The sequence below is a fragment of the Eumetopias jubatus genome, unplaced genomic scaffold, assembly GCF_037043125.1.
Source record: "Eumetopias jubatus isolate StellerSeaLion01/CBP00866 unplaced genomic scaffold, mEumJub1_p1.0 scaffold_5, whole genome shotgun sequence".
Lineage (NCBI taxonomy): Eukaryota > Metazoa > Chordata > Mammalia > Carnivora > Otariidae > Eumetopias > Eumetopias jubatus.
The window spans coordinates 105,757,994-105,773,433 of NW_028274811.1; the positions used below are offsets into that span (position 1 = coordinate 105,757,994).

Genomic DNA, 15,440 nt, shown 5'->3' on the forward strand with positions numbered 1-15,440 from the left:
GCTTCTAATACACATGGAAGAACAAAGCCACACAAGGAGAGTTGATATAGATATGTGTGCTTTGGTAAAGAAAAGGTACAAGGTTACAACAATGAGATGGCAGAAGGCTTGAAACGCATTAACTTTCTAGGTGTGTCTTCACTTGGTCATAGACTCCCATGCCTCCTCCCCTCCGTCACCCCTCAAAATCAGCAGACAAAGCAGTCAGTACATTAATACAATCATATTTATTACAGATTCCAGACTCCCATATGACACATACCTAAAGCAGAACACTGCAAACTGACGTTACTAGCAGCAATCCTCCCTAAACATGAAGAATTTAGGTGAACTTCACAATTAGGAGTAATTTCAAGACAAGATTATAAGTTATGGTTTATTCTTTTAGCAGCTGGTATATGAATACTGAAATTAGAAATACAGAGAGTCGTCCAGGTTAGCCTTGTCTAAAAAAACATTAATAAGTCACGGTGCAGAGGGGCATCCCCAGGGTTGCCAAACAGAAGGCTAATGTCTTTAGATGTCAGTAGGAAATAAGCAAATCACTTTTTAAGACACGGCTCACTACCTGTGTTACTGTCAGGACAACAGAAAAAGACCTGGACAGCTGCCCTAGAATCTAGCTCACACATAATTCAGCCAGATAATCATTTCAATACTATCCCCTAAAACTGTTTAGACATTTTCCCCCCACAGCTCTAAAAACATAACATCAGACATTTGCTCCAAAGGACTAAAAATCAAAAGCAATTGCGATGTATTGGGAGTAGCTTTTATGGCTTTCCTGAGGGACAGTTGCCATCTTTTCAGAGAGTGTTTTTAAAGCAGCACTAAGTCTGGGAGCTTATCAAACTACTTTTCATTCTAAATAAATAAAAGACCAACTGAATGTCTCAGGTGTACTTATTTCTTTTCCCCCAGATCTCTGAACCATCCAAAGCCATTCCTTGACAGATAGCTTTCATTTTTATTAGAGGAGGGTAAGAGAACTTACAAACACTTGAAAAATACTCAAAACACTCAGAGTAAAAGAGGTGCAACCCTTCCTCAGAGCCCAGGAACCAGTGACAGGAACCCCAAAGGCTTATCTAAAATCCATCAATTCAATTTACCAGAAAGTAGACCACCCACCTTTGCAATATAGGCCCAGATAAGATTTTCTTGCTTTATAATCACTAAGAAAAGCATCTGGGAGTTACTGCCCAGGAACACATAGGCTGGTGAACAGAAGCTACTGAAAAGCAGTTGATTGTAGTCTATATCTGGCACAGGAAAAGAAAAATTAAAACAGTTGCTAAACCATTATATTTATACCATGATACTCCTAGGTGAACCTTGGCCTTCCTGTAGCAACCATTTCATTCATAAAAAATACATACAAATGGGAAAGCTTTGGGGAAGCACCAGTGACAGCTAACTGTCTTTGAAGAATTTTAATTTTTCCTAAAGGCAAAAATTAAGAGAAAATTTACAGAATCAATTCTATTTCATGATTTTGCCCATGTCAGTGGCTATGGGGATAGTGCAAATAGAAATACAAAACCCCTCAGCATCAAGTTAGGGTTCTATTTTTCTCTCAAGGGGTAAGTGGTATACCTTGACTTCTGTACACAGCTTCTGAGGATTAAAGACAGCTCATAGTTCATGCCTTGACAATCTCTAAAGGTACTCCTGGATAATTTTACCACAAGGAGAGATGAAGCCCCTCCTGACCCACTAACAACTCAGAGCAAGGATGCTCATGCATCTAGACTTTAATGCGAATGGTTTCTAGGCTTTCTGACTTGATATGCACCATGCACAGAGAACAAGGAGCCGACTAGTCTAAAGCCATCTGCCTTAGACACTGCTAACGCTGGCTAACCATCTCACAAATGGCCCACCATCATAAGATGGTCTCTGAACGGAGCATAAATGCTTCCCAAGTACTGGAACAAACAATGTAAAGCTGAAGTTCTCCTGGTGGTAGAGGCATAGAATCACCTCTGTGTACAAAGAATGGCACATGGAATCATTCTGGGTATGAAACCACATCTCCCGTTGCTCAGTGCTCCTGAGAAGACCTTGAGAAGGGCACAGGTACACCCCATGAACTGTCTTGGAAACAGATTCCCATGTCTAGAGATTGTGTGAAGAACCCAAATTGGATGTTCAAAAGTAAGTCCTATTCCTACCAATTGTCCTAAGCCCAAATCCCTGGAGAATGCCAGAAACCAGTTTTGTTGCATTTCAGCTGTGTAGGGCCCCCCTCAAGTGAGCTCGTGGGGGCCTCCAGAACTCTACCATTCTGGCTGTTACTTTCTCTTTTTCTTTCCTTCTCCTGAGGAAGACTTCAGTTATTTTCATAGCAACTTATTATAATGTTCTAGGTGATGACATATTTTGAGCAGCACACAGGTTATTAGAACCAATTTTTTCTTCCTTTTGAAAAATTTCTACAATAATAAAGAAAAGGCAATAATTTTAAAAGTTGACTTCCCTGAAAAAGAACTGTCATACTTTGTACAAAACAGCACATTTACTAAATAGTATTCATCCTAGAATCACTGTCCAAACCAAACCAACAAATGGGGGCATATGGGCACATCAGAACAATCACATGAGCTTAAAATAATTTTCAGAGCCAGAATTATTAGATTGGACAGAAAAGTAGCAAACCAATCATTATCTGGACATATGAAAATTATATACAAACATGAAAATGCAGCATGTGTTTAAAATAAATCACGTTAGATTTAGTCAGGCACTAAAATGAATGGAAACTGATATGTTCCTTTTGATACCAAACTTTTACTTTATTGGGAAAACCTGGTATCTACTGCAGCTTCTAGCTGAGGGACAGAAGGGCAACAGAGGAGGACATCTAACAGGAAAGACTGGTAAAGAGGTAGAGGCAGGGGTGCCTGATGATTAAACAAGGTAACTATTAACTGAGGAACTGAGATTTTAGACATACTATTTAGAAGAGGATTTAGATGAGCAGATTCCAAAGATAACTGCTTGACTTTGTAACATGGAACCTCTCTAAATGTTTATTCTATCTGATATGGCTCTAAAGAGGAATATTTACAATGCATTTTAAAATAAAAACAAGTAAACGAAACAAAACATCTTCCACAATTCCCCTTTGGGGATGTGTCATTTTTAGATGTGCATTGTCCCTTTGGTACTACCATACAAACCCCTTGAAAAGTTCAGGGGAAAGGGGAATTCTTTCTGACGATGAACAGAAAAGGGGTGGGCCTGGGATGTGAGGGAAGCAGCAAAGAAACGTTACTCTTCTTTTATTGAGGATAGTCTTCTAAGAACTTCCATTGTCCTTTAGGAGAAAGGAATGGATTATGGAAAACAGTTCCTGAAGATACCACTGCCTTCTGAGGACAAGTTCATAATTATGACACCTACGGAGATGACTTTCACATGTAGCACCTACCTTGCTCATAAGACATAGAACTCTTACCAAGCTATGAAGTATAGTTAGTAAAAGTTACTCATGGCACTTAAATATGTTTAGAGACATAAATTCTTTGTCTCAGTGCCCCTGTGAGGTAGGTGTCTGATGGGAAAACCTGAGGCACGGAGGGGTTAAGTCTGCTCTCCTTTCATTGCATGACAAGCCAGTGGCCCAGCTAGCAGAAGGACCAGGTGTCCTAACTCCCTCAACATTATTCACCCTGCTTCTCAGAAGGCTTACCTAAGTTACAGAAAAATTACAGCAGGGAATTTTCTTTTCAAACATTTTAACTAGTTAGCTATTTCTTTTTTTTTTTTTTAAGATTTTATTTATTTGACAGAGACACAACGAGAGAGGGAACACAAGCAGAGGGAGTGGGAGAGGGAGAAGCAGGCTTCCTGCTGAGCAGGGAGCCCGATGTGGGGCTCGATCTCAGGAACCTGGGATCATGACCCAGGCCGAAGGCAGACGCTCAACAACTAAGCCACTCAGGCGCCCTAGTTAGCTATTTCTTATTCCCACTTTGAACATAAGTTATTCTAAAATAAAACCAAATATAAACAAAACAAAAAATCAATATTGCCTAACAGTCTGTGTCTAGATGTAGCCTATTCTGTACTAGTGACTGAAAAAGCATATATTATGATTCAAGTAGAAGTATCAGAGGGTGCTACAGTGTTCTCATTACTCAAGCCAGGCTGTGAGTAAAGTGTCCCTTAGAGATGCCACCCACTGTACTCTGTAAGAACCTCTTCGGCATGACACCAGGGAATAAAACTACCATTCCTGTTTCATGGAAATACCATTCTGAAAGTTAGTCTACACAGGCCAGCCCTAACCGGAAAGGGAACTCTCAACCATGTGATGCATACGTACTACTGAGTTCCTGCAGAACTCTTTGAAGCCAGATATGAAGGTCATAGTCACCTGCCATAAAGCTCATGGAACAGTTCACACTACATATACAGAAGGGCAATACACTGGGTACATGCACTAGCACCATGCCACAGAAGTGAGAGAAGGACAAGAAGCCACCTCGTGAGCATCTTCTAGTCCCATCTGGCTTGCCATTCTCAGAAGCTACCTCTACTAAGTGGGGAAGACTGCTGAAGTCCTGTATCCCTTTAAATAATGAGAGGGGTAAAAGAGAATATTCATTGTTGGTTGCTTTGAGCATACCAGCTATCCAAATTTTACTCTTTCATAAGGTGGTAGCTTTCTTAGTTTTATAGATTTTCAAAGGTAATAAATTACATTTCTGGATCAAAAGAGAATGGTGTAGAGCAAAATTCCAAGGTCAGTTACAAGTTGGGGGTACAAGACTACAGGGAAATTTATATTGCTACTCTTAGAATCAAATTCATGAGTACTTAGGGCACTAGCTTTTAGAAATGAAATCATTTTTTGAGGTGTTTTTTCCCTCCCATCCTTTTAGTATCTGTGGGATGAATTTAATTCATACCATGACCCCTAATTCAAATGAAGATTTGATATTTGGTTTGAGTGTCTAAACTCGAGCATGACACCAAATAAGATGCATGTTGTTTCCTCTGTACAGCTTCTGACTTGATATTAATGCAAATACCCACCCTCCTAAGGCCTGTGTCCCCTTGAGGGAGCTCATCTTCCAGAGGGCTGGAGCTTGGCTCTATGCTCTGCACATGCAGGACCAGAGGGAATCATTCCAACTCAGAGTTTCACTGGGATACTATTATACAGCATAGCAGCAATTCATGCATTTTATTTCTAAAAACCAAAGCTCCAGTGAGGCCGAGCTGGTCACTGTGCAAGATGAACCAGGAGGACATTCTCGCCTCTAATGAAAATCTGATTTATGTGTCGAGTGAATACCTGCTGGTAATCCACTTTGGGCTTTCGCTTTTTCTTACGGGGCTGGCCCCTGGAAAGGGTGGTAGCCCTGGAAAAGGTACCCCCTGCACTTGACCCTTCTGTCCGTGTAGTCCTCCCTGACATCTCTGACCTGGACTCCTCCCTTGCAGACGCCTGCAGGGAAGAAGGGACGGAGCGGGAGCGCCTGCGTGAGCCCCGGTCAGTATCTTCTCTTCCCCACACTGAAGCCACCTTCCAAGTAGATGTCTGGGAATATCTGGACAGAGTGGAGTCTTCAACTGCAGACTTAGAATCTGCTTCCTTTCTGGAGGAATCTTGAAGTTTTAGACGATCAAACAGCTATAAGGAAAGCAATCATAAATATCAGCCTTCTCTTTAGCCTTCAACATCCCTCTTTCAATATAGAAAAAAACACCAGATTGCTTAATTAGGTTTTATAGACTCCTTGCTGTGCAATTTTTAAAAAGTTAGTAATAAATCATCTGTGTGTAGCCATAATACAGATAAATCAATAATGCCAAGAGAAAAGGCACCTGCTTTTTTCTGTGGTATAAAATGGAAAGACTTTTAAGGTTATAAGAGGTAACCTGTTGCTCAAATACTATGCAGGTCAAAAGCACAGACTCATTTGTGATAAGCTGAATGCATGAGAAGCGAGACTAATGAAGATCTTGGTCCAGGCATACATAGTGGACAGCAAATGAGCTCTCCCACTAGGAAAACCTGTTCACCAGGCTCAGTGATCTCCATTTCTAAGCTTGGAAAGCACACTGGGTACTCAGGAAGTCAGGGGAAACAGCCTACCCTAGTGAGAGTCAATGAAGAATCCCGCTCATACGCTTTGCCTAGAACAGGTTTTCGGTAGGTCTCATCCACATCGGTAAGTGCCTAGAGAAACAGCCCAAAGGAGAAAAAAATTTGGCAGAATTAAAAATATTATTTTTACAGCTACCAGGAAAAAATTTAAAAAGCAGAATAAACATCTCATTTAGCAGAACGAAACTTAACAAGTGACTCCACTCTTGGGCAGAAAAAAATGGTAATACCTGGCACCCTGAGTAAGATTTCCAAGCTGCTACCACCATATAATATGGGTTTTGTCTATGGTAAGGGGCCTTTACAAATGCTTGGTAGAGGTTCTTAAATTTCAGTGTGCATAAGTATCTAGGAAGCTTATTAAAATATAAATCCAAAGCTACTTCCTAGTTATGCTGACTCAGTAGGTCTGGGATAAAGCCCAGGAATTTTCTGTTTTAACCAGAAACTCCATGATTGTGATGTAGGATGCCCCTAGGCTGCACTTTGAGGAAACACTATTCTACTGCTTCTTTTCACTCCTCATTTTCTAGGTCTTATGACAACAATGAACTGGTATTAACAACCAGGGTTATATACAGAATTGTTGAATTTTTGTCTCTGAGAGATAAACCTCATAGGATAGCTATTTAGGATCAAATGAGATCATGTATGATAAATAAATTTGAAAAGTATAACTCACCCTACAAATAAAAACTGACAGGATCATTATTATGACTATCATAGCAAAGATGTTCTCTTAAATACTATTCCTTCAAAGGTAAAATTTTAACAGTAAAGTACTTTTCCCTACATTTTAGATATAAGAAAAGTGGGCCTCAGAGAAATTATCTTGCCTCGAGTAACACAACTACCAAGTGGTAAAGCTAGGATTCAAATCCAGGTCTTCTGATTGCACAGTGGTTGAAAACATGATTTTAGGAGTCAGAAAGACCTGGAATAAAGTTCTAGGACCTCCACTTACTAACAGGGTAATTTGGGCCAATCATTCAGTATCTCTAACCTCAATTTCTTCATTTGTAAAATGGAATAGTAAACCTCATTCATTGAGATAAACCCTTAGTACACTATCCAGCAAATGCTAAGTGCTTAATAAATGGCAGCAACTACTATACTCATCTAGGAGAATGCATGGATGAAGATAAAACACAGGAAAAAGAAAAGTTGGAGATGGAAGACCATATGAAAAAGAAACACCAGAAAGCCTGGTGTTTCTGTTTTAACTGCCTCATATTGTAGTTGTGCTATAATGTCTGTTCACGCCTACAAATGTCTAGTAAGCAGGCAGTAAGCCTCTAGGAGAGTGGGGGCGCATTTCCTTCATAAGGAAACACCATATAAAGTACCTTACTTATTAGTATGCCGGCTTCCCCTCTATCTTCATCTATCTTCCCAAAACTGTAGCGTGAAAGTTCCTTTCTGAAATTTCTGTACCTAGTACTGGTAAAGTACCAGCCAAAGTGGAAAATCAGTAAGTATTTTGAAATGAATGAAAGAATGGTCAGTAGGAAATTGATATAAAATTACTAAACCGCTGAAATAAATAATTATTCCTTATGGCTGGGTTTCTTAACCACAGCACTAATGACATTTTGGACCAGATACCTCTTTGTTGTTGGGGGGCTATCTTGTGTATTGTAGGATGTGCAGCAACTCCTCTGGCCTCTACCCATTAGATACCAATAATACCCCATGCCACAGTTGTGACAATTAAAAAAATGTCCCCAGACATTGCCAATTATCCCTAGGAAGGAGAGAAGGGCAAAACTACCCTGGTTGAAAGCCAATGCTTTAAAGAAAAGGAAGCAATAGAAAGTACTCTTTTGTTGTTGGCCAGGAGAATGCAAAAATTCTAGTTCTTCTGGGAAGTTATTCTATAGGTTTTCCTAAATAAGGTTACTCAGGTCATTTAGACATAGAAAAGATTTAATCCCTAGGAGGTTCTCCAACCCCTTGAGAAGGGCTTAATTACCATATTCCAGAACTTGTCAAATGCGACGAGAAAGCCTGTACAGACGCCCCGAAGACCCTTGAAAGTGCGGATGTGAACATTCACCTTCACTCCCTCCCGGATACAACGATGGAGCTCACCCAGAGGGCTGCCTTCATGCACTGAAACAAGACAAAAACAGTAAGCATAGCATGAACATCTGCTCTCATTCCCAGAATTAACAACCAAGACCACCCAACCATCTCCAGCAACATTAGGCAACATGGTGCAGTGGCAACCTCACTATGGAAACAGGAAGGCCCAGTGGGCAACATAACTAGTACAGACAACATACACTGAAATAAGGCAAGATTCCACCAGAATGGAGATAAAGGGTACGTTCGGCTATCACCCAAATGTTTCACTACTCGTATATCCTGCGTTCTATGATGTCATTGATTCTAAGATGCACCATTATTTAAAAATGTTTTTCTGGGAAAAACCCCACATTAAATGTACACATCAGCAGCAAAATTCTTCTCAGTTTTGTATCTGGGTAAGATAACTTTTTAAGACTATTTATTTATTTGTCAGAGAGAGATAGAGACCGTGCAAGCAAAAGCCAGGGAAGTGGCAGGCAGAGGGAGAAGCAGACTCCCTGCTGAGCAAGGAGCCCGATGTGGGGCTCAATCCCAGGACTCTGGGATCATGACCTGGGCCAAAGGCAGAAGCTTAACCGACTGAGCCACCCAGGTGTCCCAAGACAAGTTTTTTAAGGATAATTCTCATGAACCACATATCCAGCTTCACTCTTTACCAAAAAAACCCAAAACCAAACAACTTGTTCATATGTTTAAAGGAAACAAACAATGTAACACACCTGCCCTTAAATATGTGCAGTCCACTAAGAGAGAATGAACTTTTGGCCGCCCATCTGAAGACCCTCCATGCCTAAGCTCTCTGGAGCCACTGGATTCCAATGTACATCATCTTTAAAGTAGAAGTTAGAGACCTGGTTGCATTCCAAGCCTGGCTGATACAAAGGCACCTGCTAGGCATTAGGCTCCTATGAGATTGCTGATAAGCATCACATAAAAAGAGTAGGACAATTCATGGGAAGAATGCTGGGACTATAAACTGCAGTCTTTACTATGATGGATCTTTTTTTCAGAGCTTGGGAAGAGGGATGAATTTTATTTTTATTACTCCACGTAAACTTAGCCTTCACGATATGATGGCTATACTATGTAAAACCTTCCAAAAGAAAACCACATGTGCACACACACACACACTCTTACACTCACACTCACACATACACAGTCTCAGTCTTTCCCTCCCAAGTTTGCAAGGCGAAAGTCTCGAGATTGATTATTGCTATCAATAGTAAACACAAAAAAGATTTGTTTTCTTTCTGGTGGCATGAAAGACAACAACAGTCCTGCACTCCAGTCTGAATGACTGAGCAGGTTACTCTGTACCTCCTTATCCCTCACTCATAGGTCAGCTTATAAATGATGGCACTGATAAATTAATAAAAGAAAATCCTCTTTGAAGAAAGTAACTTAGCAGATGAGAAGCAGGAGTTTATTTCAGATTGAAAATTTAGCAAGAAGGCACAGTTGAAGGCAGTGTGGCAGAAACAGAGGCCTTGGAAAGGAACATAAGCACCTTGGTCTGATCTTCATCATCTACCCTTGCTCTAGCAATAGCGTATTTTGAAATTCTTTGAATGTTTGAGTAACTTTTTCTCCACAAGTCTGAGTTTCCTTCCTTATTCATAAAACGAGGTTAGACTAGTTATCTTCTAGATTCATTTCAGGAATAAGTCTCTATAATTCAATTTCTTAGAAACTGATCATACTGCCTGAATCAGTTTCCTTGGCTATACACATTCCCTGCTTCCCCTCACCCCTGCATGTGTTTCCACCAACAGTGGAAAGACCATTCTTTTCTTAAACACCATTCTTTTTCTAACTTGTAAATGAATAGAGGTACTACTTCCCCCCACCCCCGAGCCCCCAAACCAGAGAAAAACCACACACACACACGGTAACAACAGTTTCCTTATTCTGGTTAAACAAATGATAAACTCGGGTCTTTCAACTCTCATATCTGTACTTTTCTCTTTTTTTTTTCCTTCCAAAGATTTAATAAGGTGTAATTCCAGGAATCACCTCACTCCTTGTGCGATCAAAAATATAACACTAGCACCACCTATCACAGCAAACTGCCAAGGCAAAAATGAGCTCCACATTCTGAATCAGAATGCACATTCTGATCTCTTTCCAGCAGTCTGCATAACAAACTCCAAATGAATATATGAGCCAGTCTTCTAAAATTTAATACAACAAAAAAACATATGCCTTATCTTTGAAGATTGTTATTCTTCCAGATCTCCTTCTCCATTGCCACTATTCTTAGCCCCCAACCTTCCAAAGCCAGGTCATTCTTAACTCCATTCTTCTCCCTACTTGTGGCCACACTAAGCTCAAACAATAGATTCTCAATAACTAAGACATACCCTTTCCTTTCTCCTTCTCCAATCAATAATATAGTCCAGAGCCTTATCAGATGATTGGCTTATTATCTGTCTAGTCTAGTCTCCCAGTTCCCCTCACATCATCCCTGACACCATCATTATCATCAATTACTGAGCACTCGGTATGAGCCAGGCCTTGGGGTAAGTTTAACTTTATGCATGTTATTTTATTTAATCCTCACAACTTTAACACTATAACACAATAGATACTATTATTTTGCCCCACTTTATATATGAGGAAATAGGGTGGAAATATTTATATATGAGGAATAGGAGGAAAATAAGGCTCAGAAATGTTTACTTAAACAATTTCTCAAGGTTATTTACCTAGTAAACAGCTGAGCCAACACCCAATACAGGCAGGGTATATATACATCCTGACCTGAAGTTTTTAATTATGACAGTCTAAAACAATAACCACAACAATAATCTACAACAATCACAGTGACATTTAAGATTCATTGAGAATTTCCCTACATGTAAGAGCTATGAATGGGTTAACTAGCTTAACTAACAACTAACAACTGTAGGTAGATACTATTACTGTCCTCACTTTACAGATGAGGAAACGGAGGCCCCAAAGAGTTTAAGTGACTTGCCTACTGTAAAACAGATAGAAAGTGCAGGAGCCAGTGTTCAAAACTAAAAAAGCCAGCAGTCAAACCCTTGAGTCTGTGGTCTACACTTCCCCAAATACACTTTACCACTAGAAAGTAAGTTATTAGAAAGGTTGCCCTAAAAGTTTTCTCGCTTAAGAATATACACGATGGTTCCCACTATCTATCAACAAAGTCAAAGAGAAACTCTTTGGTCTTCAAAGTGTTTTTAACAAATCCTTCTCTGGACCCAAATTCAGTTCTCATTGCTCTAGACACACACCTTTCTGCCTCACTTATGTGGCACCCTCCACACACCATTCTTAAGAAGCAAGCAAAGAAAAATGAGACTTTAGAATGTACTCCCCTCTTCCCTTACCTGAGATTAGCATAATTGCCCTGGCACACAGGCCCTGGAGTTGGACAACCCAGCATTAAGTCTCAGATGCAAACTAACTAGCCATGTGAACCTGGGCAAGTAGTTAAGCTCAGCGGACCTCATTTGTAAAGTAGTATCTAAAAGTAAAATAAGATAAAATGCATCTAAAGGGCTTGGCAAGTGCACAGCACTTACCAGCTAAATAACAGTAGCCACAATTAGCAACAATAAAATTGTCTCTTGACTTAAAAAGGGGCATGAGAGAACTTTCTGGGGTGATGATTTGTTCTGTATCTTAATTGTGGTGGTAATTTCACAACTATACATTTGTCAAAACTCATTTTCAAGGGGTGAATTTTGTTATGTGTAAATTATACCTCAATAGCCTATTAAATAATTACTGTTATCCTCAACCATGCACTTCCTTAAATTAACTTTGAGACCTGAAGCCAATCTCTTCTAGGAACTCTTTCTGAATAAATTTAATCTTCACCCTTGCTTCTGTACTTTTCTTGCTTTCTTCCTTTTTGTTTTTTAAAGATTCATTTATTTATTTTAGAGAGACAGAGAGTGTGCGTGAGCAGGGGGAAGGGCAGAGGGAGAGAGAGGGAGAGAAGCGGATTCCCTGCTGAGTGGGGAGCCCAAGGCAGGGCAGGACTCAGGCTGAATCTCACAACCCTGAGATCATGACCTGAGCCTAAATCAAGAGTTGGACGCTCAACTGAGACATCCAGATACCCCTGTACTCTTCTTGCTTTCTGAAGCTCATCAGTTCTCTGTGATGTCTACCCATCTCTATCATGTACACTCAACTGTTTCTAGTGATGTGATTAAAATTTTCAATGCCTATGGCACATTCTGAGATCTTGATTCCAGGCATATATTTAATTATTGGAAATCAACAAAGCTGGTTTTCATGCTCTGTCATACCAATATAGCAGAGTGCTCCATAGGTAAAGCTAAAACCACTCCCACAAAGAAATATGTCTTTCCCTTGACAATCTGTAGCAAAACAACAACTGGCAAAACGGAAATAAATGTTACAATCTGACACTTGGAGTGCATTTCCAAGATCTGATAGTGGCAATAAGGTCTCCCAAACTGCTCTTATTTTAGGAACATGCATACTTTATCTTTGTGTTACTGTTGCACAAGCAAGCTGGCGGGCACCCTAGCTTTGGAAAGAAGGCTTTGGCATTGTGTGTCACAGTAAATGATCTGACAAAGATACATCTAACAGCACACAGCTTTTCAGGATGTTTCTCTCTTAATAAACACGTCTAGGAATGAAACAAAATATTCCCTTGCTTCGGACAACCCTCTATTCTAAAAACAGTGATTTAATAATGTTACAATTTAGCTATCAGGATACAGATGCTTTGAATGGCTAACTAGGTCATTGTGTTCACTGGCAGATGTCAGAAATGCTTGCCAGATGACAAAAGACATAACCCTGGGCTGTTTTTACTCCATTTGTTTAAGACCTAACTCACACATTAGCAACCTTCCCTGTTTACAGCTTTACTCTAAGGATCTATTAGGAAGCTCCAAGAGATTTCCTTGTGTCATTTACACCTTCAGAACTTAAAATAACCTGTGCATATGGTAATGTTAGCCTGACAGACACACTCCTGCACCCATCCTGGGAGAGTGGCTGTGAAACAGTGTCTGGGTTTTAGTGGCATTTGTCCCTGCTGCATTCCAGCACTTGTGACTTGGTAATGCAAACATATGTGTATCAAGACCCAGTAGCCCTTCTCCTATAAGCACCCTGGAAGGAGCTGTCACTTAATGTGCAGGGGTTATGCGATTATGTTCCCTATTCTAACTGAACAGATAGATCTCCCCACACTCCGTCCCATCATCCCCAATCCCACTAACCAAACACTCTCCTTTCCTTAATATTGGCTGTACCCCTCCCCTCTGGCTGTGGTCCCTAAGACCTCTCATCACCTCCGCAGATCCTCCCTGTGATGTCCCGTTTCCGGGCCCCACCACCTCTCCAGGGCCCCACCACCTCTCCAGATCCCCATCACACCCGCAGACCCTCGTTGCAGACCCTTCTTCACCTCCGTAGCCACTTCCACGGACCCAGCTACCTCCGCGGACCTACACCCGTTATCCACGCAGACCCCTCCCGTGGCTCCTTATAACCTCTACAGCCTTAGCACTCTCCACCCCCACCTCCCCGCTCAAGCAGACCTTTGATTACTCCAGAAGACCCTCCCCACGCCCCCATTATCCACAGGACTCAAGCAGAACCTCCTCACGGTGGCGGATTAGCTCCGCAATCTTCACCAAGACCCTCCCCCTAACGCGTGCGAACCTGCGCCAAGCCCCTAGCACCCTGCAAACACCCCGTGGGCCACCACCTTCCGGGCAGCCGGCTGGGCCCTCGTCCCTCCCCCCCCCCCCGCCACCGCCCCGCCCCGTCCTCCCCCGCCGGACTCACAGGGCATTCGCGTGAGCACGTTGCGCGGCGCCTTCCTGCTCCGACCCGCACCCCGCCGGCGCGTCCCGGCGGCCCCGTCCCCTTCCTCCTTGGCCACCATGAGGCGACGGAGGCGCTGGATTCGCTCAGGGTCTGGAGCGGGGGCGTCCTGGCGACGACGGGTTCTGGCTGAGAGCCCGGCGACGGGGACCCTTGAGCCCGCGGCCGCGCCCCGCGCTCGCCCGCGCCCGCCGCCCCGAACCCCGGTCCTGAGGAAGCTCTCGTACTCGGCCAGGTTGTTGAAGCAGGGTGCGTTGGGGTAGGGGATGGGCGGCAGGCGGGGCGCGTACAGGGCCAGCAGAGGGTCGAAGCTGTCAGAACTGACATCCAGCCGCGGGCTGGGCGGGCGCGCGGGGCTCCCGGCGAGAGCCGACCTCGCCCCCCGCTCCCGCTCCTCCATGTTTGAAAGGCCCGCAAGCCGAGGCCGATGGGAAGAAGGAGCGGAGCCGCCAGAGGGCGGCACTGCGCAGCCGCAGCCTGGGGTTGCACTGCGCCGGCGCGACCGCCGGAGGGCAGCATCTGTTCGCGCTCAACCCCGCCGGCCCGCCACAGCGCTCGGAAAACAGATTATAATCTGTTTGAACGCAGTGTTTCCCCATGTATATCATTATCACTTAGGGTGTTTGGTAATACTCCAGATTCCCCGGGGGTGGATCTTGGAATTGGCATTTTAACAAGCCTCCCTAGGCGTTTCTCTGCTCTCAAACTGCAGTACACTCCTAGCTAGAGCTGATGGGAAGAGGCTGGAAGAGGGCAGTCCCAATCTGCTTTCATCCGAGTCTCACTGGGGGTTAGTCTACCTGGGCTCAAATTATTTCGCTTCTTTGGGTCTTTACATTATCACCTGAAATGTGATAGAAATACTACCTAACCTACAGAATTCTCCTAAGAATGAAGAGATACTGCATAGAGAGCATATAAATGCTCTATTAGCTAGTTAGTATTGGTTAAGTAGACAATGAAACTATGTTAGCTAGTATTGGTTAAGTAGACAATGAAGGATGGTTGGATCCCAGTCCTCCATTTCCGACACCCTATGCAAAAAGTAATTTGCATTAATACCACAGCGACCTTAGTATTAAAAAAAATTCATTGTATCACTGATTTTCCGAGCACTGCTTAGGCAAGTGGAGGAAACTAGGAAAACAGCCCTTGGAAGCCAGGATGATGAAGATTTACAAGACCTGGTTGTACCACTTATTTTTTTAGCATGAACACAGCATCTTCAGCAAAACATTTTTGCTTTTTGATATTAAAATGAAAGTCTATACAGAAGGCCAGATATTACCCCCTAATCCAGCACAGCCAAGATGTTTCCAGTTACCTACAAGTCATACAAATCACCTTCCTTGCCACCACTCTCCCAAACTATCAACTAGTGTTA

At 42.4% G+C, this 15,440-nt stretch overlaps 1 protein-coding gene across 1 annotated transcript; it reads right to left on the bottom strand.

Moving 5' to 3' along the window:
• Positions 1-212: 212 nt before the first annotated feature.
• Positions 213-14,489, bottom strand: LSM11 (LSM11, U7 small nuclear RNA associated). Its single transcript, XM_028106612.2, has 4 exons — positions 14,018-14,489; positions 8,094-8,233; positions 6,110-6,193; positions 213-5,644 (listed from the first exon to the last, which is right to left on the bottom strand). The coding sequence occupies exons 1-4, from the start codon at positions 14,454-14,456 to the stop codon at positions 5,234-5,236; spliced, it is 1,074 nt and encodes a 357-aa protein (XP_027962413.1). The 5' UTR covers positions 14,457-14,489; the 3' UTR covers positions 213-5,233.
• Between the last annotated feature and the right edge of the window lie 951 nt (positions 14,490-15,440).